Raw genomic sequence first — 24774 nt, 5'->3', positions numbered from 1 at the left:
GTGAATGTCCTGAATGCGACTATTTTCCACAGTTTGGTTATTGGTCCCATGGTCCCAGGGTAGTGCCCCATAATTAATAACTGTCATTCTTAATTTAATTAACATTGATCATTTTGTTATTCTTTTTTTAAAAATATTGGCCTATATCCAAACTTGTTCCTGTCATTCCCAGGAACGTTCAGAGTGAAAACCTTCAGAAACTGGAAACTTTGAACATTTCTACAAACTGTTGAAGATTTCAACCACATAGCCAGCGGTAAAACATGATCATAAAACATCAAGTGAAGACCATGCTCACAGGAATCACTTCTGGGAAGGTAACATCATTTCTAAAAAAGCATAATGAAGGATTTGCGGAGTAAAGATTAAAGCAAAGATCAAAGAGTCAAATGCAGATAAACTCCACCTCTGACCGAATGAGACTTTCAAGATCAGTGAGAATTTCAGCCTCATATAACACCTCAGCTTTAACAAGATGACCGCAGCCTCTCTACAGGATTCATGCTGTGAGCAGACACTGTGTACATACAGTATGAGAACACATGAGAGTGAATGTGAAAACAATTAGTGAAATGGAGATCAAAGCGAGCATCAAAGGCAAAGTGTGTGGCTCACAATACAAATAACGTGCAGGCCCAGAAAGAAAAGTGTCAAAAAGAGGGCAAACTCAAAATTGGAGAGTTGGCAGAAGAAAACTGTGGAGCTGAGAGAGTTTCAACCACATGATATCCAACAGTGCAGCATCTGCTCCAAGAGGACATGAAAGCAGGATATTATGCAATAATACACACACCGGACAGACCCATCTGCCACATATTTGGAATAGAAAATAATCAGAGTACAGAAGGACTGCAATTAATGGTTATTTTCTATTTATCCTTTCAGATACTGTTTTTGATACAGTGGAGGCAGGGCTGTATGAATGACAATGTCTTCCCCAACTCCATAATCTGCTGTCTGTCCATCAGTTCAAAACTTCAACTACTGCATTTGAATTATTCTTTAGCTCTTTAGGTCATTCGTTGGGTCTACCAAAATGTCCCATTGTCGGCCACAGTTTTTTACTCAAGGAGGCTGAAATTGGCATGTAGGTTAAGTATGTGTCTGAGAAGGTGTGTGTTTGTGTTCATGTCATTTAGATAAAAGGGGTGTGGCAGTGGGAGTGGCCTATAATAAACATGCCAACAAGATCTCCAACCTAAACAACAAATGTATGGCTTGTGGTTGTGAAAAAAGGCTGCAGTTTTGTTGAATTTATGCTACAAAATGACTCACCTAGGTTTAGGGTAAATAGCTTCCTGGTAAAGCATTATAAAAGACAGTTTAAAGTAAATAAATGTATGGAAATAACATAGGATATGACTTTATTTATCCCACAGTGGGGAAATGAAGTCGTCCCAGCAACTCAAGATACAGACACATAGATATAAAAAACAGAATATAAAAAAATAACACATATACACACATCTATACACCTCATATACATAAATTACTTTGCATATATTATAAAAATATTTGTTTGTGTTTTGTTTGTTTTCCTGAGAGTACTTTGCATTATACAGATATTACACATTCAAGAAAATATATTTTAGCAAATGAATAAATGCTGGAAGTTAAGTAGTTACATGGTTGACATGACTACTGGAAGTTACATATTTACGTAAAAATGATCTGCATGAAAGTTCAGTGATGTTTAAATCACATAATTTACTGTTGTTTTCACATAGGACATGAACCCCATCGACCCATCCACCCTCCCAGAGTGCGAATTCCGCCATTTAAACTCCTCATCGACAGCATTCATAATTATTAGGGCTGCTAAAGGGCAACAGAGGACAGTCTAAAGTGTAAATATGGGTCTTATTTTGCTGCCTGTACGATCGAGCTATGGGGTCATTTTTGAGGGGAGACCAGTCTCTACAGGCACATTACGTACCGTGACCAAACGCACACTCTTGTGGGAGTGAGAATTGCACTCAGCTGAGAGTTTGTTTCATTGATAATTTAATTCATTCAGCTACAGTATGATAAAGCCATCCCAAACAGTTTGTCATGCAGCCTTGCAGGAGACCTCCATTGGACCTAGAGATCAGTTTTGAGCTGCAGTCAGCAGTCAGTTGGCTCAAAGCTTTTTCTGCAGCCACATATAATTTCCATGTAGGCCAAGGGTTAGTGAGGTGGTATGTGTGTGAGATTGCACGAAAGCATGGAAGCATGCACATACATGTTTACAGGCAGCTATGGTGAATTTGTTCTTGTTACTGTAAGAATCGCCTAATTTAACTCAGATCAGAGCAGAAATTTAGCGATTTATTACAGATGTACCTGCATTACTCACATCAAACATTCATTTTGATGCACATTAAAACACATTTACTGGGTGGAGACATTTATTATTGTTAATTTAAATTTGAATTTCTGAGTATTTAGTTGCTCTTGTGGAATGCGATCACCAGGTGGTTCTGAGTCGTTTATTCTGAGCACAAAGTCTCACAGCCAGCAACTGTCTTTGTGCCGCCTCATTTAAATGAACCTCCCATTTGTTTGTGCTTCTCCTCCCTCCTGTGTACTGTGCGCTCTGCAGTGGGCACCAAATAACACATAGCTGGGCAAAGTGAATTCAAGGTCAGGAAAATACCAAACTGCTTTTACTGGTTGTTGTGCTGCCATGGAAATAAACCCAATATGAAGATTTGACTTTGCTTCTGCAGCAACAACAAGTATAACTTCAGATGTTATAATACCCCAATAGCACTTACAGCAGATTTTCCTTTAAACTAAACGGAAGTACTGTCTCTTATGACACCATTCGCAGGATGCAAATATCTAAACACACCAGCCAACACGGATGCCAACGCAGCACCAATAAACCACTGGTTATCTGTCCAAACCAGCAGCATTTCACATTACAACAAGTAATGTGAAATGCTGCTTGCAATGAATGCAGAAATCTTTCACTTGAAACTGCTGCGTGTGGATATTTCACACCTACAAATATCAGGCAATAAAGACAGTGGAAAAGCATTCCTATAGCTTATAAATCCATTCAAGGCAATAAAATGGGTTATTAATCGAAACAGTGTAATTCACTGGCTTATAAATCTCCAAAAGGAAAATAATTAAGGCTCATAAATACACTGATTAATGACTTATGGCTTATGAATTCATGGAAGACAACACTGTGTACCGACTTATAAATCTGGGGAGGTCTTAAAAATGCACTGCATGTGATAACACAGTTTATCTATTCAAAATGTACACATGGATTAGAAATCCAAACATAAGCATTCCCTTTATAAATTTGTCAAAGGGAGGATTACAGCTCATGGATAACATGGACCTAAATCGTATAGTCTGAGAAGCAATGTTGTGGTTTATGAATGCATAGCTTAGCTATTGTGAATGTTTATTTATAACCATTGTGTACATTGCATTTACATTCCAGACATAGTGTCGATGCTGTAAATATCTTTCACAAGAAAATATGTTACGCTTAACAAGATTGTTGGAAAATCTTCATTCCTGCACTATCAAGCCAAACATCTGAATACAAGCAGCCATTACTAAAGAATTCTGGGTAAAAATGCAAGCGCGTTTACATTCAAACACACAAATCTATCAGACTTATTACAGTGTATGTACTGATAATTCAGAGGTAAACATATATAAGGATTTTTATCTGATAATCTGCTCGTCAGCCTGAATTGATGAGCAGATTATCAGCTAAAAACATTCAGCCAATCAATATTCACCTCCATTCCCTGCTGCTGCTGCTGCTGCTGCTGCCTTCATCCGATCTCATCACTGTTTGTTGGTTTGTTTTCCTCCGAACTGTGTGTTTACTGATGTGAAGTGACATACATAATATTTGCAGAATGATAACGGCTGATAATAAATGATGGATTTTCATTATTTTTATTCCGTGCGGCTCCAGTGAGAGGTCACACAGAGAATCTAAATTGAGGTATTGAACCGATGACGTTGAGATAAACGTGGCCGCAGTATTGATGAAGTGTTCTTAGAGATTCTCAGCTCGCTGGTGGTAAATTACATTACAGGTTCTGCTTCATTTAAAGAGTATTTAAAGACCTTCACAGCAGGAAATCACATCACACCCTGCACCATACTGTATGTCTTACTGCTCCCTGATGCATGCTTCAATTATTAAACATGAGTATTGTTTGTGGTCAGAAGTGCTGAGCAGCTGAAGGCTTTCAGCCAGTATTGTAAGACTATAGAAGGATCAGACCTGCTACTGTCTTAAGGTTTGATTCTATCCAGATTGGACTGTAGATGAAGAGGAAGTTGAAGCCCTATAGAATAGACATGCAGACTCAGCACCTTTCATATCCAATACCGCTGAGCAGACAGCAAGAATCCAATAGCACATTAACATATGTGAAGAGAGAGGATATTTAAGCCTTTTCTGAGCATTTAATCCGAGTCTGCTGGGAATACACAGCACTCTATAGGATCACATCATGCACTACCTGCTACTGAACTTAAACTCCATCTTTTGTTGCTTTTATTGAGAGCTGTAGAAAATGACACACTGTGAGTTTAAGTGTGGTCCGGCATTCAGGCAGCTTTTTCCCCATTAGGATTCCTTCATGCTCTTCGTTCAGGAGGTTTTTAACGGAACCTGAAATATCCACAGAGGTCTATTCTGCTTCAAAAAGAAAATCCTGTAAAGCAGTTTCACGTGAAAGATCTCCATTTCTCCAACGCTGCGAGCCGAGTTGCCACATTTTCTCAGCTTGTTTCTCTGATTACTTAAGATCCTGATATTCAGAAGGTTTCACCAGTAGCTGAATCATCACAGAAGTCTTACTGCAAGCAACACACTGCAATATATGACACAGGTCAAGTGCAACTGCTAGAATAAGAAGCGTCATCCTGGGGCGGGTCAGAGTCAAACCTGAAGGGGGGGGGGGGGGGGGGGAACAAAGCATGGAAGCTTTATATTTCATTTGTGTGGTGCCAGTGTTGTGTTATGTTGGGTAGGTCGATTTATTTAAAATCACAAATCTAAACACAGGAATGTAAGAAATTAGGATACTATGCTGATAAGAGACCAGCAGGACGGTGGTGGCTGAATACAATTGTGTCATATGAACCTAGAGAACCTCAGGCATCCATTGGATGCAAACATTTCTTTGTTTTAAAAAAAAAACCATACCTTTTATCCTTTTGTCGTTCTTCTCCGTAAAGTCTTTTGAGACTTCGCTGTGATATAAATAAACCTGTGTGAACCTCCCTGCTTAAGATCACCAAATGCAATAGCTCCGTATGTAAATGACATGTTCTCTACGAAAGTCTCTAGTAACAACACAAGGCACTGCTTTTATCTCAGTGTGCTGTCTGATGTGAACTTGGAAAAGAAACAGAGTTTATTCTGCAGGGAATATTTGACTAAAAGTTCTGTGATCAAGCTGCTGACTTCAGGAGCAGCTGCAGAGACAGAAAGCGCTGAACTGCTAGTTCTCTGGAGAGCGATAAGAAAAACAGGATAAGAGAAACAAGGCGAGGATGTGTAAAGTTCGTGCCTGGGAGATACGGAGAGACAGACAGAGACAGATCGAGTCCCAGAAGACTTGAGAAAGGACCTTGAACCCAGCAGCACTGAAACTAATGAGGCCAACTGAAACTAACATTTGTACTATTATACAATGTTTTATTCATATTTAATAAACAGTCAAAATAATCAGATGATGGAGACTCCTCACCTATGAACAGCTGGCTGTTGAGCTGCAGGTGGAGGTGTCCGTCAGCAGGAGCCTCCTGTGTGGCGACTGGAAGTTCATCCAATCGAAGCGACGCCTCCTTGACGTTCCGCTCGGCTCGGACTCGATGCCACCGGTTGTCATTCAGCGGCACGCTCGATTCCACCTGAACCTCCAGCGGCCCGTTACCCACATCGAAGGAGAAAACCACTTGGTTGGTGGCTGATGGAGGTGAGGAGAGATAATAGAGAAATAGGTGAGAATAAAACATGTGACAACAAAATGTGTGAAACATCTTATTCATTGTTCTCCAAACAAAACACTTTAATATTACATACACTGATGTATTTTATTGTGTTAATATTTTCTAAAAATCAAACTAATGTCTGATAATACAGGGCTTAATTCAAATGTCACAATAAAAATATGTTTTTCCCTCCGCAGAATCACATTTAATCAAGAAAATAAATTCAGGTCTGTCAATCAACCAAAATCATTTTCTAAAACAGGTATTTTTAAGCAATTCTTTGGAATCTAAAAAGGAATGGGTTTTTTTTTGTGTGTGAAATGTTAAACTAAACAAAAATTGCAGAATAATTGCAGGTTATGGCATAATTTCACCGACCTGAAGCATGGTGGAAAAAGGCTAAAGAGGTCAAAACTTAAGCTACACTTCAGGGTTTCCCATTAATTACTAATCTGGCCCGCCAGACTCTCGAGTGCTGCACTAACGTCACATTTCAAGCTACAGAAAGTAGATTTACACTAGCCAAGGTAGAAAGTTCTTTTGCGTTGTGTTGTCACCTGTCAGTCAGTCAATCCCCGCCCACCTCTCCATCGTCCTCCGACATGCGCGCGCTTTCACACACTTTCACACACACACACACACACACACACACACACACACTGACTTTACCGAGCTGACCAGCCTTCTCCTCCACCTCAAAACATTAGAAACATGGCAACCTGTCTGTATCAGGTAGCAACCTCAGGGTCTGAGCAAGGAGGCAAACCAGAAAGTGCCTTAAGCTGCATTCTACAGAAAATTCCAGCAGGGGACGCTAAGTTTGAAGTTCATGTTAATAGTTCAAATAATGGCCCCATTTAGAAGAAAATAGAAGATAAAGAATTGTATGATTTGGGGCGTGGCTACCTTTGACTGACAGATAGCTAACAAGGCTAGCCGTCATCAGGAGAGAAGCAGAACAATGCGTATCCACAGCAACATGTCAATAAAGTTATATATGACGTTATATAGATATAAAAAAGGACGTTTACCGGTTTGGTCTCATAACTTTGACCCTTTCATTGTATTTTCACTTAATGACAGTCAACAAATGTCTTGTTCAGTTGGACTAGCAGACACTCCAAGGAGTCGCTGTTCATTTTTCTTTGGTAAGTAACATATTTTGTTTTTGTTTTTTGCTAGCCAAAATGAACATCCCAGATAATGCTCCAGTTAATGCTAAAATTAATTAGCAGCAGCTTCTCTCAGTCAGGTTGAGGTGTAGAGAGGCTGTAGTCAGTGATCAGATCCCTCTCACTCCTCCGCGGTCCAGATATGGTCTGCTCCCCTCAACCTAAACAAGATGGCGACACAAGATGGCGACGAGTGTAACACTGAACTCGATGCTTCCAAGGGGCAGTCCACAAACCAATGGGTGACGTCACGGTGACTACATACATTATTTACATACAGTCTATGGTCTGTATCAGTCCTGCCCCCATATGGTCTCTCCATGTGCATGTACACGCACCGAACTGAATAGCGGCTGTCCAGGCCAGTCAGAGGTCCAAACACACTGCTGCTTACGCAGTCCGGTAGCCGCAAGCTAACATAAGCTAACAATTAAAGTTATAATCACAAAAAGCTAAACTGTGACAAATTATTTCCTCTTGCTAAACATGCAGCTTTCAAAATAAGAGCACAGTCGGGTAACAATCCACCACAGAATTCACAAGAAGACTGTCAAAATAAGATGCCTTAAATAAAACATACAATAACCCCTACTCTCCTTTAAAATAATTCATTAGAATAGAGGCATTAGAATGTGCAAGACGACACCAAATTAGGGCTTTTATGGAAAAAAAAGTGGAAAGCATGTTGACAGCAATAAAAATGTCACAGTAAGATAACAAAAGATAAAGATTCTATAATACGGTATCTCCCGACAGTGAAAAATGTTATGTGAGATGTTTGCTCTCATTTAGCTCTCAAAGTGTACAAGACTGACGCATTTTACTTGTACTGGACCTCCCCCGCCACACACACACACACATGGCACATACAGGTATCTATCAGTAATCAGTATAAGCATAAAAGTTTTCTGATATGCACGGATATGAAACCTTTTTTTTAACAGAACATTTAATGCAGAAGCCAAATTTGAGGTGATTGAGATATCATCATCAAATGTTCTTTCGTCTATCACCTAAAGATGGTTGAAAAGCATCATTGAACAGGCAGTAAGGTTTTGGTATTGGTGCACAATCCACATAGAAAAGTCTATTTTTATTACAGCTCAAAAAATCACTTTATCAGCAACCATATCTGGTTGGTCTCTTTTTTTTCAAGAATCCGTATCTGCATCAAAAATCCCATACCCATTCAGGCCCTTCTATAAACAAAACAAAATGTTATGTCCATGAATGAGTCCTGCTTTTGTTAGGACAGAAAAGTCATTCACAGCTGCTGTTAAGGAGACAGTTTCAACTTTTTTCTCCTGTCTCTTCTGCAAAAAGATGGCCTGAGACCCCACACCAGCATTTACTTTGTGCAAACAGGACACGCATGCAGCCTCTGAATAAAATAGACACTGCTGAAACTACAAGATGCGATTTGAGCTGAAGGAAGCAGGGTTTTTTTTGTTTTTCGTCTTACATAAAAATCTGGCATGAATCTTCACTTTATGGCTGCATATTTTCACAGCGCTCCCACAGTCCATGTAAGACCTGCCAATGTTACAAATGGGAACAGAGGCAGGAGCTTTAACAGGCAGGTAGGCTGGAGTCGCTGTGTGGAGACCAAACAAGCAGACTGAGGGGAATGCAGGGCTCCCTGGAATATAGTTTAATTACTGCATCACAACAAAACAACAAACACAAAAGCCAACAGAGCTTCGACCGAGGCTCGCTGGATACAGCTCTCACAGGATAACAACAAACAAGACCAGAGAGTCTGGTAGGAAGTTATATACTGATTAGAGGGAAGAACTAGACTGTGGCTTCTTTCCAGACTGCTAGACCGTTCTTTATTTCAGATTGCTAAGCTTTGCAGTGTGAAAGGGAAAATGTCATACAGCAAACCTCTGAGGTCGATGTAGACTCTCTTCCTCTTCACTGAGTACAATACTGCACTGATTTTACATATAAAACATACATCTACACATACATTTATTATATAAAATATGACATATTACGAGTCGTTTTTAAAGAACATATTATGCAGAAAATTATGCTTGGGGTCATATTGCTATTTATTAAATTTGTATTCATCTTTTACTAATGTATTTTATTCTGTCATTTACATACAGTACTGATGAGTATTTAATTATTTATTTAATTTTTATATAATTGTTCAGCCATAAACTGTAGTTAACATAGAACTGTAGTTCTGATGTTTTTTAATTATTTATTCTTTAGTTATTCTTTATTTAGGTCATCAGTAACGAACTGTCATTAACATACAGTACTGATGAGTTTTTAACTATTTATTCATTCATTCATTCATTACCATTAACCGCTTATCCGCAATCGGGTCGCGGGGGGCTGGAGCCGATCCCAGCTGTCATTGGGCGAGAGGCGGGGTACACCCTGGACAGGACGCCAGACTATCGCAGGGCTAACACATAGAGACAGACAATCACACTCTCAGTCACACCTACGGGCAATTTAGAGTCACCAATTAAACCTAAGTGCATGTTTTTGGACTGTGGGAGGAAGCCGGAGAACCCGGTGAGAACCCACGCTGACACGGGGAGAACATGCAAACTCCACACAGAAGAGCCGCAGGCGGGAGGCGAACCGGTGACCCTCTTGCTGTGAGGCGAGAGCGCTAACCACTACACCACCGTGTAGCCCTTTTTAACTATTTATTTATTTATTTTTTAAAATAGCATTTTATCTTTTATTTTCTTATTGGTCTTTTATAAAATCCGTTGATAATATGAAACATGCATGTGGGATGTATAATGAAGTATATTTTTATATAGATCAATGAAAATAGCATTTATCATAACATAATTAAATTTTTATGCCTGAAATCTACTAAATAAATACATTATGCACATGAAAAATGTAATACGATCATTAACTGTCATAAGTTACACCACCAGTACAACATATAAAATAGATACAGCAGCATCGCTACAATAATAACTTAACACTACAGAATAACAATGCTGCGAGAGCTTTAATAAACTGATACTCTGAAACACTGAAAGAGGCCTTTGTGCACAATGTGGAATTACATTTATCATAAAATCCCTTACTTTTGAAGTTTTAAATGTCGGTGAATGTTAAAAAAACAGGCTACTTTTTGTGAAATTTGCACTTATAATGGACTATTTCTTATTTTTATTTTCTAGTATTGCAAGGAGTAAAAGGTTCTGAAAGTTTTCCAACACTGCCCCACTCCAAGTTTCCCTCAGAGTCCCCTCAGCATGAGTCAGGACCACAGCCAGTGCCTTGGCCCTGCCTTGTTTCAGCACCACGGACAGTTCCTGAGTGCTGAACGTCTGTATTTACTCCCTCCTGCTCAGCTCTTTCTCTGTCCTCTCCACCAACAGCAGAAGATTTAGGAGAGTGCAGGCGAAGCAAACCATCATCCTTCATGTTGTGCTGGTGGAGTGTGAGGATGTATTACTGAGGGAGTACAGAGCAGGATGAAACACTGTCCTTACATCCTACAGTAACTTCATTTAGAAATTGTTCTCAGGCTCGGCCTAACAAACAATATGAGGCAGCCGGCAACAGAGCGGCAGTATTCAGAGCTGGAACAAGCACACTGACAATGATTTCCCCTGAGGAGAGAGGCTGTTGGTGCAGCAGTGTCCCTGTATTAGATTCTGTGTATTCTGTTGTCCCTTCGAATCCCATTTCTAAAACAACTTCCTCTAAAAATGCAACACAGAAAGAACAACAAAGCAGCAAACTGAACCGAGGGTGACGTGAGGTAAAAGAGCTATGGATCTATCTCTTACCTGGCATCTATACGAGACATTCTGAATAACACATACCACTGCTGAACATAAATGTGTACCTCACACCAACCGCAATGCTGTCATAACCAAGGACACCTTGTTGGGTAATGCAGCTATATTTTACAATATATTGCCTGCTATAAACATACATCTCACACCCGGCAACATTACCATGGCACCCATAAACTAAATAACACCCTGTTGGTTATGACTGTCATAATCCAAACGACGCACTATAAGGGCCCATAAATGTGTGCATTACATAAGAATCAATCAAAAGGAATTAATGGAGGGTCACGGCTGAAATCTCCCCCGAGAGTTCATAAACCAACTGTCAAATTAAAAACAACGGTTCAAAAGAGAACCCCGCAACAATTACGACTTCCTTTTTATGGATTTCACCTTGGTTACATTTTGTTTGTTGTGTTGTGAATGCAGTGTTGTCCCATGTGGGCCTGCATATCTTATATGCAGAATGCATTTCTGTGGAGGAGGTAAAATCGATTGAAAAAGCAACAAAACAATGCAACCTAGAGCAGAAAAAAACCCTGCTAGAAACACACAAAGCAGGAACAGAAGAAAACACAAACACCAGAGAAAGCAGCCCGTCAATAAAAGCAGCCAGGTTCATCCAGCCTCAAAAGTTAAGGGATAAATGAGAGAAAATGTTTCCATTCTCTACGGTAAAATATTTTCATTGTAGCGCAAGGACACAAATAGTTAAGGATACAAGTGAAAAGCTTTTATTAAGTGCTCAGTTCAATAAAACTAAACCAAAAAAGGATTAAATTATTTTTAAAAATCTGATTAAGAGTGAAAACAATAACACTCCAGGCCTATTCTAGAGTCATAAAAGGTTTAGAAGACACACTGTGTTTCATTTTGGTTCAGTCTTTATCCTCCGGCTCCTACTCACAGCTCAGTTCGATCCGGATGAAGTCTTTGATGCCCAGATTTTCCAGGAACACGCCAGAGGAGGCCGTGGTTTTAAACAGGAAGGAGATATCTGCGCTCAGCTCTCCGTGGAAGGTGGGGAAGTGGAGGTACGACGTCTCCTTGTCGAAAAATGCAGCATTCCAGAAGTTCTCTGAGAAACGACGTGAGAACTCACTTTCAAGTTCAAGATCAAATTTGCACAATCAGCATTTCTGTTTGACAGGATAAACAAGTGACAACTATAATTTTCCAGAACAAGAAAGGTTTTCTGTCATCATGTCGTAACTGGGTTAGACTTACTGTCCCCATGACATCGGAGTGGTCCCACCCTGTAGGCGGCCTCTGACCCCGGCCGCTGGATGTCACCCAGCACCACAGACCGTACAGGGAGGCTCTCCTTATGGGTGAGCAGGCCCGAGTCTTCAGCCCTGCAGGAAATGACGAAAAAGCAATTAGGAGAATTAGGACAGTTAATAAGAAGAATAGAAGACAGAAAAAAGGGTGCATGTGGAGTATTTTTTTATTCATTTATTTATTTTTTATTGTACAACTTTTATTAAATTTAAAATCTTAGCTTCTGTGTTACCTATTTCTGTGTATTTTTTTAATTAATATTTTTCTTTCTTTGATTTTTATGTTTTTCTGCCCCCGATGCTTTTGATGTATTGTTGCTGAAATGTGCTATATATACATATATATATATATATATATATATATATATATATATATATATATATATATATATATATATATATATATACATACATACATACACTTGGCTTGTTGTCACATGCTTGCATAGATTTATTGGTGTTTGTTCTCAGTGTTACATCACTTCTGTGACACTATCAAACATTGTAATTAGGTGATGTAAACATTGCAGTGTGTAGGTGCAATGTCTCAGGGACCTATTTGTTCCCAAGCTGAATTATAGTCATACTGACAGTCTATATCCATTCCTGGCAGTTTCTGGAGCAGTTAGTCCTCAAACAAGACACCTCCTGTCCATTTACACCCACTCGCAAGAGCAGCAGCTTCGGTCTGTAAAAATAGAGTCTGTGTTGCACAAACAGTTTGTACTGGGAAACGATACAAGGCAGGATTGCTTAAAACACGCGGAAAGGTTAAAACTGTTTTGTTTTTGCTCTGCCCCAATTATCCCAGTCGGTCTGTTGTTTGCTTCACTGCCAAAGTTATAATTCAGTTTCGTGTTTGTATACCCGCAGACACTTTTAGCGATCATTTAGTATTCTAGAAAACTGAATAAATCGTCATACATTTTATTTTTCTTGTATTCTGAAACAGAGTAACACTGTTTAGCATCTTATTCTGGCATCAAAGCTACACCAAAAATGTCTATGACTATAACTCTTCAGCAAGTTTTTTATGTATCACATTAGCAAGTAAAATCATTTCGGCAATAGAAAATGCTTCAAATATAGATGTAGCTGCTGTTGATGCTTCACACACTTCTTCAGCCCGGCAGCACAGAAGATTTACTGTCACCAAAGTTTTAAGGTGGACACCTGAGACCAGTGTCGCCACTTCAGTATCCTAATATAAAATATGCCCTATCTTCCTTTCTGTTTTTGAAATATAATGCTGAATAAATAAAGTGTTTTTGCAGAGCATTATGATGTCAGAGTGAAGTTGACCTTTCACCTTTTGGTTATAAAATGTTATTTTCTTTCATCATTTTTTCCTTTTAGACATTTCTGTGATAATTTGTCACAATTACTGTGTGAACCCATGAGTCATGGTCAAAATGTATTTTGTGAAGTCACAGTGACCTTTGACCTTGAGTCCAACTGAAAATGTGAAAACTGAATTCCCTCTGAGATATTACAGAAGTATAAGTTTGTCTCCTGATTGAATACTATCCTATCCAAACCTATCTTTAATTACATGACAATAAAATCTGTTGATACAAAGATACAAAAAGGGAGAAAAAAGCAACAGAATAAACATCACAATGACGAAACACATTTGTTTTTAACTTGAAGAATATTACTGAGAAATTACTTTTGTGTAGTTTGTAGAAAATACCAACATTATATTACTGAATATATTGCTATATACTACTTACCAAGGTTAACAGTTTTGGATTTGTCAGTTTTAGTTTTAATTTCGTGGGAATTTTTATTTTCAAATTCAGTTAGTTTTAATTCGTTTTCAGAGTGAGTTTGCTAGTTTTAGTTTAGTTTTTAGTTTTTGAAATGCTTTAGTTTTAGTAAAGTTTTAATTCGCTTTAGTGTTAGTTTTAGTTTTTTGTAATGGGCTATGTGTTGGGTGCTAGGCTCCTCAATTTCCTTTTCCTTATCCATATTAGCCCCAATAAGGTTATTAACTCATACAGTTCTGGGGGTTTTGAATTTTGGTTCCTGCATGTTCACTAACCAGCAGCTATTCATTTGGAGCAAAATAAATACATTTGTTTACGCAAGCGCACTTGTTTTCTGAAAGCTGAGAAGTTGCTCTTTACAGCCAGTATGGTGTCACTGCGGTAATTTCACTCGACCGGAAGCCCACAAAGCAGGAATAAACACACTCAGCAGTGGAGAAATAGAAACACTGGATTATGTATGAAAAAAGTTTACAAAGACGAAAACGAAGGACATTTTCACTATAATTTTAGTTAGTTTTGTAAACAATACAGTTTCAGTTAGTTATGTTTTTTTTAAAAACTCTCGTTTTTATTTCTATTTCAGTTAACAAAAACGTTTTTTCAATTCTAGTTTTCTTCATTTCGTTAGTGTTCGCTAACTATAATAACCCTGCTACTTACTTATACATCCATTTTATTTGCAAGCAGTTGTCATCATGTTTAACCAGTTATTAAAGCAAAATTCAAAGAAATAATACCCCCACGTATTAAATGTTAAATGGCTGCATATTTAAAAAAATTACTGATTACAGTGTCCTCCATGTTTAAAATGACATACAAAATTGCTCAACATAGAATTTGGTCTTTCTGCTACAAGAAACACGGTGGCAGGTTGATGGTTGATGCTTAAACTTAAATGTGTAACTTTACGAGACACTCCAAAAGAGTTTTCAGTACCACTCTGTGCGGTCGGCGTCACAGTTGCAGTAGTGTTGTGGGTCCACACAGTCGCCCTGCAGGCCACAGACACACTGCTGGCTGCCTGGCTGAGCTCCGCCCCAATAAGTCTGGACACGACCAGCACCAGGACCACCGAGCCACCAGCTGAACGGAGAGCCCTCTGAAACACACAAACACCAGCAGCTCATACACATGTCATATTAGAAAACATACGGCTACTACTTACTGTATGAAAAGCAAGTAGATATATTTTATCTTGTATTATGATTAGGGCCGGGACTTCAAAACGTTAAGATTAATTACACAAAAATTAACCCATTGAAAAAATTGACGCATTTTAATTGCACTTATTTTTGCACCGCGGAACGTTTCTCACTGGAGTTTCAGGCGGACCGATAATACTGGAGCACCAACTAGCGTTCATGAGTTCAGACAACAACAAACCACAGTGAACATGAATGAAGAAGCTGATGAGACCGCAAAACATATAGCAGCTAGCGTGGACGCTAGTGTGCCTATAGCTAGTGTCTACCTACCTATAGGCTACCTGAATTTCTGAAATTTACTATATTTCCAAATATGCTATTGCTACACTTAATGGCAAAAATTGCACTGGTCTGTTGGACTTGAACAAAAATAAACAATATTTTTGTTGCTTAAGCTTATGTTACACAGCACGGATACAGGACTCAAATGCAGCACTCGGGAGGCAGAAACAGGAGGTAACCAGTCTTTAATAACAGGCAAAGGTTCGGTACACAGGAGTTCAGTCAGGCAAGGCAGCCAAACAATCCAAAGGGATAAGGCAGAGGCAGAGTCCAAAAACAGGCAAGGGTCAAAACCAAAAAGCACACTAGGAAAACGCTGGAGAGTAGGACACATGGTACACTAACAATCTGGCACTGGGGAATGGGACACAAAGGGTTTAAATACTAGAGAGAGTCAATGAGGTGATGAGACACAGGTGTGTGATTAGGGGGGCGGAGCCACCACCAGGTGTGAAGCTGGAGCCTGGAGCAGGCAGAGGAGGGGCAGACTGTGACAGCTTATATATTCAGTCATTATTCAATGGTATACTTAAAATCCATGTGAAAAAAATACTTCTCACTGTTCTCAGGTCAAATATTTATAAGCGATTAAAATGCGATTAATTTCGATTAATTAATTACAAAGCCTCTAATTAATTAGATCATTTTTTTCAATTGAGTCCCGGCCCTAATTTTTATATGATCTCATACTAAATCAGCGTATACAAACTTAACATTAAAAGATACATAAAACCTTTCAAGTGTTTCTTTCTCTTCAATAAAAGCTGCAGAGTATACATCCTGGCTCTTACAATAAACTGAACACTTGGGAACATAAAAAAAAAACGCTGCAATTTTCTATAGTGAGCGTCATTGTTATGAGAATGGTGGGTATGAGTTAGCGTTAGGAAAGGTCCGTCCATTTCCTCTCAAAAAAAAATCTAAGGTGTCCATGTGATGTTGCTTTTATTTCATGTATTTTACTGGACAACAACCCTAAAGTGTGTCCATAAATACTTCCTGGACACACATTCTGTGACATTCACGTGCAGACTGCAGCTTTTTTTAAGCAATTGCACTTTATTGTACTCTAAGAGTACCATGAAAATAAAGCACTCCCTCCTTTCATCCATTATCCCTTCACCTCCTCTTTCCTCAGTCCATCATCTCCTGTTAGGCCCAAACTATACCTGTCTTACTTTCCTGCCATCTGTCTTTCCTGCAACTGCGACAGAAGAGGGACAAGTAAACATTGTTCTTCACAGCATCATGGTCAATTACTGACTGATAAACTTGATGGAGACAAAGAGATTCAGTGAGAAAACGTTTGGGAAAAAAAAACAGACAAACTTAATGAGAGTCAATCTAACAGAAAGCAACATTTAAAGGAATTGTAGACAATCCATTTGTTTGGCTCGCTGGTAAAAAGAAGAAAATCCTTGGAACCTGATTACGATCGCAGCAATGAGCGTAACAATCATTTTGTTTTGTCTGGTAGAGCGAGAAAGATGTTCGGAGCTGCAGGGAATAGAGATTGTTTTCTCCAGAGGTTTTGTTTCTGTGCAAAATGCCTCATAACTCACTCTGATGAAATTAGACAGCAAAAAAATTTAAAACAACTATCAGTGTGGTTCAATGATTACAGCTTGAGTAAATCAATTCCTTGATAGAAAAGAAAAACACACACACCATGTTTTACGGACTTAAAGATGATCATTTGTTTTGCCCTCGTTAGTCTGAGTTGAATCTTTTATTTTCCTAAGTTAGAGAAGGCTTCTTCTTCTTCTGACATTCTACCTGTTTGAATTTTTGCAAGGGAAATCGGAGCTATTAAAAACAGAGCCTGCTAAAACCATAATTCCTAAGCTGCAGTTGAATATATATATTATATTATTGTTAATATTATTATTTTTAATTGTATTTATTTATTTATTTATTTATTTATTTGGCTTCAAAGGTTCCTAACTGAGAGAAATGACCTGCAAGTATCGAAGCAGCAGCGATGATAAGAGCTGGTCGAACTCACTTAATGCCAAGCAACAGTGCTTCAATGCTTTTTTTCTTTTCTCCTTAGATAAGAACATAACGTACACTGACTGGAACATCCCTGTATAAAAGAAACAGAGATAATACTGTCCCATAATTCCTTGTGGCAACAACAGCAGCGCTACAATCAGCCATTCAAGAAAACAAAAAATCAACAATTGTTCCTAAAATCATCCTTATTGAAATGAATGTGCATATGAATACCATTATATACCATATCGGTGTCTCAGGTCAGCTGCCCAGCTGCTCCTGATAGTGCGAGGCTTAAGCTCAGAGGAGATCAAGCATTTGCCATAGCAGCTCCAAAACTTTGGAATTAATTGCTGCTGCATATTAGACAGGACTCCTCACTGTCTACTTTTAAATCTCTGCCTAAAACCCACAATGCATTTTATTTATTTTATTTTATTTTATCTTATTGTATTTTATCGTTCTATTGCCTACTTCATCTTTTTTATTGTGCTTTTATTGTGTTATCTATCAGTTGTGTTTATCTTTTTGTGCAGCACTTTGGAAACCTTGTGTTTGCTAAAAGAGTGTTATATAAATACAAAGGATTGGATTGGAAAGTGTCATCTTCAGGACTAGTAGCCTATATTTCTTCATTCGTTCATTTATTATCCAAAACCGCTAATCTGAACTCAAGTCTGTGTAGTTAGACAGAATCAGAGTGAAATTGATATTTTTGGTTCATTTTGTATTTAGTCTGGTTTGCCTTCACAATGCAGAAATGTAAGCGGACCAGGAAAAAAAAAACGAAAAAGGCTATGGGTTGGAAATAAACTCTTATTGGTTGAAAGTTGATGGTGAAAAATGTAAACATGGAATTATACAAAACAACACAAAGCAGAACGCATGAAATATTGCTGTAAAAGTGTATATCTCAACTCTGATGGCACTGATCTATAGTGAACACAAATCCTTTCTCGCCCAGATGTCAATCCAACATCAGACTTCAGCAGAAGTCCAAGTCCGTCCTCTTCCAGTCCAGTTGCATCTGTCGCTGTGTGAACATCTCACAAACTGCCAACACAGGTAGCCCACAATCTGCTGCAGTTTGATTCATTTCCTTTAATTGGGTCGGATTACGTTCACACTGTAATCAACAGCACTATGGTTTGCATTAGATCCCTTCTCGCAAGTGGACTTGTTGGTCCGCACGATTGAAACTGAATAATCTTTAGGATGTAGGAGCCTACATTACTTTCAGCCTACTAAAACTTTTTTTTGGTAATAAAGTAATATGTTTCACTGGATTGTTAATGTTTATTTAACCTGTATGAAACAACACAGCAAAAAAAATATGGAATTAAGTACTTTTTGTGGTCCAACTTTGTTGTTCCACCACAGCAGATCCAAGTCACTGATTTTGTTCAGGGGCGGCTGTGGTTGGTAGAGCGATCGCCTACTGATCGGAAGGTTGGTGGTTCGATCCCAGATCATGGCAGCCTACATGTCTAAGTACTCTTGGGCAAGGTACTGAACCCCAAAAGGTCCATTGATGCTGCGTTCATCGGGGTGTGTATGAATTCCCAACGGTGGCAGGTGGTACCAGTGTGCCCTTTGGATAAAAGTGCTATATAAGTGCAGTCCATAAGTTGCATAATGGCTAATCCAGTGTAAATGCAGTCAGATCTTCTGTCGACTCCTCATATGTCTCCTTGACCTCAGTGTAAAAAGTCATGAGGTCAAGGAAAAGTGTTTAGTAAAAAAACAAAACAAACCTGGAGTGTTGAGGAGGCGGGACTTCCTGCAGTGGTAGGACAGCTCCTGTTGGCAGTGCTCTGATTGGCTGATGGCGGCCAACAGCTGCTCCTCTTCAGTGGAGTAGTCAAAGTGAACTGAATGCTGGTTTACACCTGGAGACGGTCGGAGTCTGGTCAGCTCTGAGTTGTTGTGCTGGATCACCATCCAGGTGTTCTCCTCTGCAGAGACAGAAACACAACTGTTACTATGATAAAGATTACACTGTATGGTTAAAGGTATTTCAGCTTCCGCTTGCCCCCTAAAAATCAGGAGTGGATGTTATTATTTTTTTTATTTCTGGAGTAACTTTTTTCCTCCTCTTTTCTTTGTCTTACAGAGAAAAGTTCCATACTGTACACATTGTTGGAGTAGTGGTAGTGACCTACAAGTAATCAAACTAGTAGTTTAACTCGATTTTACAGTAACTTGTTGATAGTTCAACTACATTTATTTACAAGGTAATTCAAGCAGTTTATTAATTTCTTTTGTGTTAACTAGTGAAACTACAAACAATTTTGGGCCACTAAAGGGAAATAATGATATTTCATGCCTATATCATTGCTTCTCTATTGTAATTGAACCCCCTTTGACTGAACCGTCCCCTTTTTTCTTTCACACACTTGACTTTTTCCACCTTTGTGTGTCTTTAAAATGTCATTATTCAGGATCAGAGAGAGACAGAAGTAAATCAAATGTGCCAGTATTCATCATCAATCTTATAATTTTATCATATATAGTAGTGATGTACCATAATCTAAATATGTGTACTGCAATGACATGAAAATATACTTTATATACCAATAAATACAAGGTTTGAAAAGACCATATTTGCCTGATTTCAGGTGACTTTCCTGAATGCAGATACTTATAATGACATATCTGTACACCCCTAATACAGCATTACACTAACTAACTAAATGTATATATTACGAAACTATCCATATGTTTAAGAATTAAAAAAATTCACTGATGCAGACAGCATGAAACATTTATAGGACGGAAGGGGAGAAAATAGAAATAAAAAATTTTCTTTATCATAATAATACAAATTATATATAGAACCAAGATATACTGATTGCAGTCAGGGAGAAGAATTACTAGAGAATACAGAAAGAGAGAGAAGCTTGAAGAAGATAGGGGGGATGGAAGATGAAGTGGATCAGAGCGTGATGATCATCACTTACAATTATGTAAATGTTAATCATAAAAACGAGTACAAGAAGGGTGTGTGTGTGTGTGTGTGTGTGTGTGTGTGTCACCTGTCATGTTGCAGTAGACCAGCTGTGGTTTGATTGGTCCGCTGCCGTCCACGTCGATATAAAACTGTCCCGACGTGTTGCCGTTGTGTTTGTACGCCTCGCAGGACTGTTCGTACACAGCTGGGAGGAAAATAATGAGATCAGCTCAACATGAATCACGTCGCCATCAACACATCAGCTGGCAGATGCACACACACATGTACAGGAGCCACACACACACACACACACACACACACATATAGAGGAGCTGTGAGAGGATGAAGACTGCACACTGAGGAGGATTATGGCTGCTGCCGCCACTGAATCACCGTCTCATAACCAGAGAGAAGACAATCATCTTAAGTTTTATTTCTGCAGCTGCGTCCCATAACTTGAAGATTAATCCAACTGGAGAGGACAGTAATGACTGATGGGAGTACAACGACTCATAAATAAAACTTTAGACCTCTATCAGCCTGCCTCTTCCTCTCTGTCTCCATAAGTCTTCCTCCCTCCTCTCCCCACACACACACACACACACACACACACACACCCACCCACACACACACACACACACCCACACACACACACACCCACACACCCACCCACACACACACACACACACACACACACACACACACCAGAGCATCCTCTGCAATCAAAGAATCAAACCCTTCAAGTCAAATCCATATCTGAAGGTTCCCACACACTCCTGTTTATCTCTCTCCTTCTTCTCTGCAGCCAAATGCCTTTTATTCACTATATTCCCTCACTCAGTGTGGTTAGAAAGAGGCTTTCAAAGAAACATCCGCAATAAAAATGAGACTACCGGTGAACCGTGTGGGAAACTCTCCTCTTCTGGTTTCAGGGATTTGACTCGAGGGATTCAGCTCAGAACTGGTAGATCTCACCTCACTGCTGCGGTTCCATTTATTCACTCAGTATTTGGCAGTTTGGTCACGGCTACAGTCTCATTAACCTTCATCATATCACTCACATACAAACAGGTTGAATAAATATTCTGCAGTAGGAGAGAGAAACACCGGGGCAGGCTTCACACGAATATCACAAAGGGGTTGTTTTATTTGAAAATTGTCTCTGAAGAAAAACTATTTTTGTTGTTCTGTCATAACTCACAAGTTGCAGCACCGACACCAAAAGGGGAAAAAAACCTTTACAACTGTAATTACCGAACACTATGGCTGGTAAGTGCATGTGTGATTGGCAGATTGTAGTTCAAACTGTAAACTGAGCCTCTTTGCCATTTGAAGCTGCCAGCTTGAAAAGTCTCTTAAATCCCCTTGACATGAATGAACCGACACATACATAAAAGCTGCAACGCAGATGATGACGACGAGCAGCCTCCAAGCTGCTTTATTCATTTATTTTTCTCTTCCCTTTTCCTGAAGGTGTTTTTTGCCCCTACTGCAAGTCATATTTGTTGATTTTCTTTTGAATTTGCCTGTAAAAGCAACCGTCACAAGGAAATAATAATGTGACCTTCTCTCACATTTTGCCTCTCACTTGTTCTAACTTCTGTCTGGCAAAGCTTTCTAACTCTTGCTCTCTTCCTGTCTGAATCTGTCTCTAACCATCCATTCATCCATTATCCTCAACCGCAGATCCCAGCTGACATTGGGTGAGAGGCGAGGTACAGCCTGACTATACGGGGCAGACACACAGAGACAGACACACAGAGGCAGACAACCAGTCACGCTCTCATTCACTCCTATGGGCAATTTAGAGTCATCAATTAAAGGAGCCAACATGCAAACTCCATACAGTCACAAGCCGCAGTCCAACCTGCGACCCTCTTGCTGTGAGGCGAACCACTACACCACCGAGTAGCCATGTCTCCAACCATGAGAAAATGGTTCCAGAAAATTAATTTCTGGAATTTTAATTGCCTCAAATCTGCAATTCTGGAGGCAACACAATACTGCCGAAATGTTTCATATCGACACAATCAGGAAACATTTGACTGACTACACAACATTTTTTTCCTCTTTTGCGTTGCAGTATTCGCTTGTAGCAACTAAAGAATGATTCATGTTTTTATGGTTATGTTTATAGCACCTTTTTAAAGTAAGGGAAATATTGTGGTCTTTGTTTTTTACTGAAAAAGTAAAAAAAAGACAAAAGACAAAAAGGTAAGTGTTTCACAATCTTTCAAAGTCCTGATGGGTCATTTTAAAGGCACAGTTTCTGAAGAAAGTCTGTGTGTATTTGTCTGTGGATTGAGCCTATTTATATTGCACCTACACATGCTTTATAATTAAAAAAAATACACAAAAATCTCACTTTTAACTTTTTATGTGGGAATTTTAACACAGAGAAAACATAGAAAAATAGTACTTCTGAGTTCTAGTTGGTTTCTGGGCTCAGTGCAAAACATAATGGAGCTGCCATGTGTGACCTGCTGAGTGCTTTATACCTGATGAATACTTAAAGGCAACAGGTCAGGACTGGTGGGTCTGACAGCACTCTTTGGTTTAATCTGGTCCTACTGTCCATCATTTAGTGCAATGATTCCCAAGCCCTCTTGGGAATATATATATATATATATACCTAGAAATTTGAAGAAGCCAATCTACAAACTCACAGCACATGGCAAGGCTTCATGCAAGTATGAATATCTGTGTTTTTCAAAAGTAAGTAATTTAGCATATAAGTCAGGGATGGGCAACTTAAATGCTGGAGGGGACCACAAATTTTCATCAACACTACCACAGGGCCACGTATAGGACAGTGCACTTAAACAGATATGATGAAACTGCAATTTTAAATATGTTTACTGTGCAGAAACTTAACATATTTCATGCTCAAATGCATGTATAACAGTATAAATAGGAATACAAAAGGTTTGAAGCAAATAAAAAATAACCACTTACTGTAATCTCTTTTTTTTTCAGTGAAAGAACAGCAGACCAACATTAATTGGTAAAATAAAACTTGTTTTGTGCATTTTTACACTGCACTTTTAAGATTTCATGCACAAATGAAGATAGTTGTACTGAGGGCCACTTCAAGTGAGGGTGTGGGCCGTATGCGGCCCCCGGGCCTCCAGTTGCCCATCCCTGACATAAGTGTAAATTTAACCTCTTAAAACTGAAAGTCCACACAAACTTGGTGTCCAGTGAAAGCAGAAACTATGCTGATTATAAAGATATGTGTCACATCACTGTGCAGCGAAAACTCAGCGAGACCCCCCTCCTCCTTTGGGGGGTCGCCAAAGTTTACAATGGTAAAATTGTGTGTCCCTCAAGAAAAAAGTTGGGAATCACTGATTTAGTGTATGTGTTGATGTTTGACTCACAGCTGTGGCAGGTGGCTCCACTGTAGCCGCTCTCAGAGCAGTTACAGTGGAAGACGGTCCAGGACTGACTGCAGCGGCCACCGTGTTCACAACGACTCGGAGAACACCTGAGAGAGAGACGAAGAGTGAAAATGTTGGCAAAGTTTATTAAAAATGTTATGTTTTCATCTTTTACAATATCCTGATAGACAGGTGTGGGAGGAACTTCAAGGATTTATTTTTCTTGTCGAGACAAAAAAAAGAAAGAAAAATGTATCATTATATAGTCTTTTCTATATACTAAGACAGCAGATTTGAAAAATCCATTTGCCTGTCTTGGCAGCTTGAACAATTCTGCAGAGTTTGCTGCCAAAAAGCTTTCAATGAGGACAAAAGCATTCAGTGCCAAAAAACACCTTCATCCATTACTGTCAAGACAAGTAACTTTATTTTGTTTGCTTGAAAAAGCAGCTGAAACTTTTTTTGTTGAATAATTTAGTTTAAAGAAGAGAGCAGGTTCATTGTGTTGGTGGACACTGGATCAAATATTTGACCTTTCAGAATTTAACCAACGTTACAGCTGCTTAGATGATGTGCAATTTACATGAAGTTTTCTCATTAAATAGGCAGAAAGCACTATATTTACTCAAGCATATTTGTTTCATGGCCAAATCTGTGTAGGAGGTTCAGAAAAAATGTAACTTGTGGGAAGATAATAATAAAATATGTCACCTTTAATATCTACAGGTCAGTTTTTTCATTTAGGCAACATGTGGTGAAATGTTTTGACCAAAAACTGAAAATGTTTCTGAAAAAAACATTTTCCTGCTGTTTTCTGGAAAAGAAACTTCAGCTGAACCTCTGCTCTTTTTAATATATTTTTTAAATTCCTTTCAGCTTTCTTTCAGTTGTTGTCATTAAGACAAAACTTTCCTTCTGACAATGAATGTAGAAGATACTTGAACTTTTTGAAAATGTTAAGCTCTGTCCTTAAAAAG

At 38.9% G+C, this 24774-nt stretch overlaps 1 protein-coding gene across 1 annotated transcript in view; it reads right to left on the bottom strand.

Annotated features, from left to right (window-relative positions):
- The window catches only part of LOC131980034 (contactin-associated protein-like 4), a 148764-nt gene that overhangs the window by 36908 nt on the left and 87082 nt on the right, over positions 1 to 24774 (bottom strand). The window contains exons 11-17 of the mRNA XM_059344168.1: positions 23798 to 23904; positions 20503 to 20622; positions 19222 to 19422; positions 14922 to 15084; positions 12161 to 12288; positions 11841 to 12011; positions 5727 to 5945 (exon numbers count right to left, since the gene is read on the bottom strand). Coding sequence (XP_059200151.1) covers positions 5727 to 5945; positions 11841 to 12011; positions 12161 to 12288; positions 14922 to 15084; positions 19222 to 19422; positions 20503 to 20622; positions 23798 to 23904 — 1109 coding nt within the window. The remainder of the gene's footprint in view (positions 1 to 5726; positions 5946 to 11840; positions 12012 to 12160; positions 12289 to 14921; positions 15085 to 19221; positions 19423 to 20502; positions 20623 to 23797; positions 23905 to 24774) is intronic.

Source organism: Centropristis striata, chromosome 11, assembly GCF_030273125.1.
Source record: "Centropristis striata isolate RG_2023a ecotype Rhode Island chromosome 11, C.striata_1.0, whole genome shotgun sequence".
Classification (NCBI taxonomy): domain Eukaryota; kingdom Metazoa; phylum Chordata; class Actinopteri; order Perciformes; family Serranidae; genus Centropristis; species Centropristis striata.
This window is presented reverse-complemented; position numbering and strand designations above follow the sequence as displayed.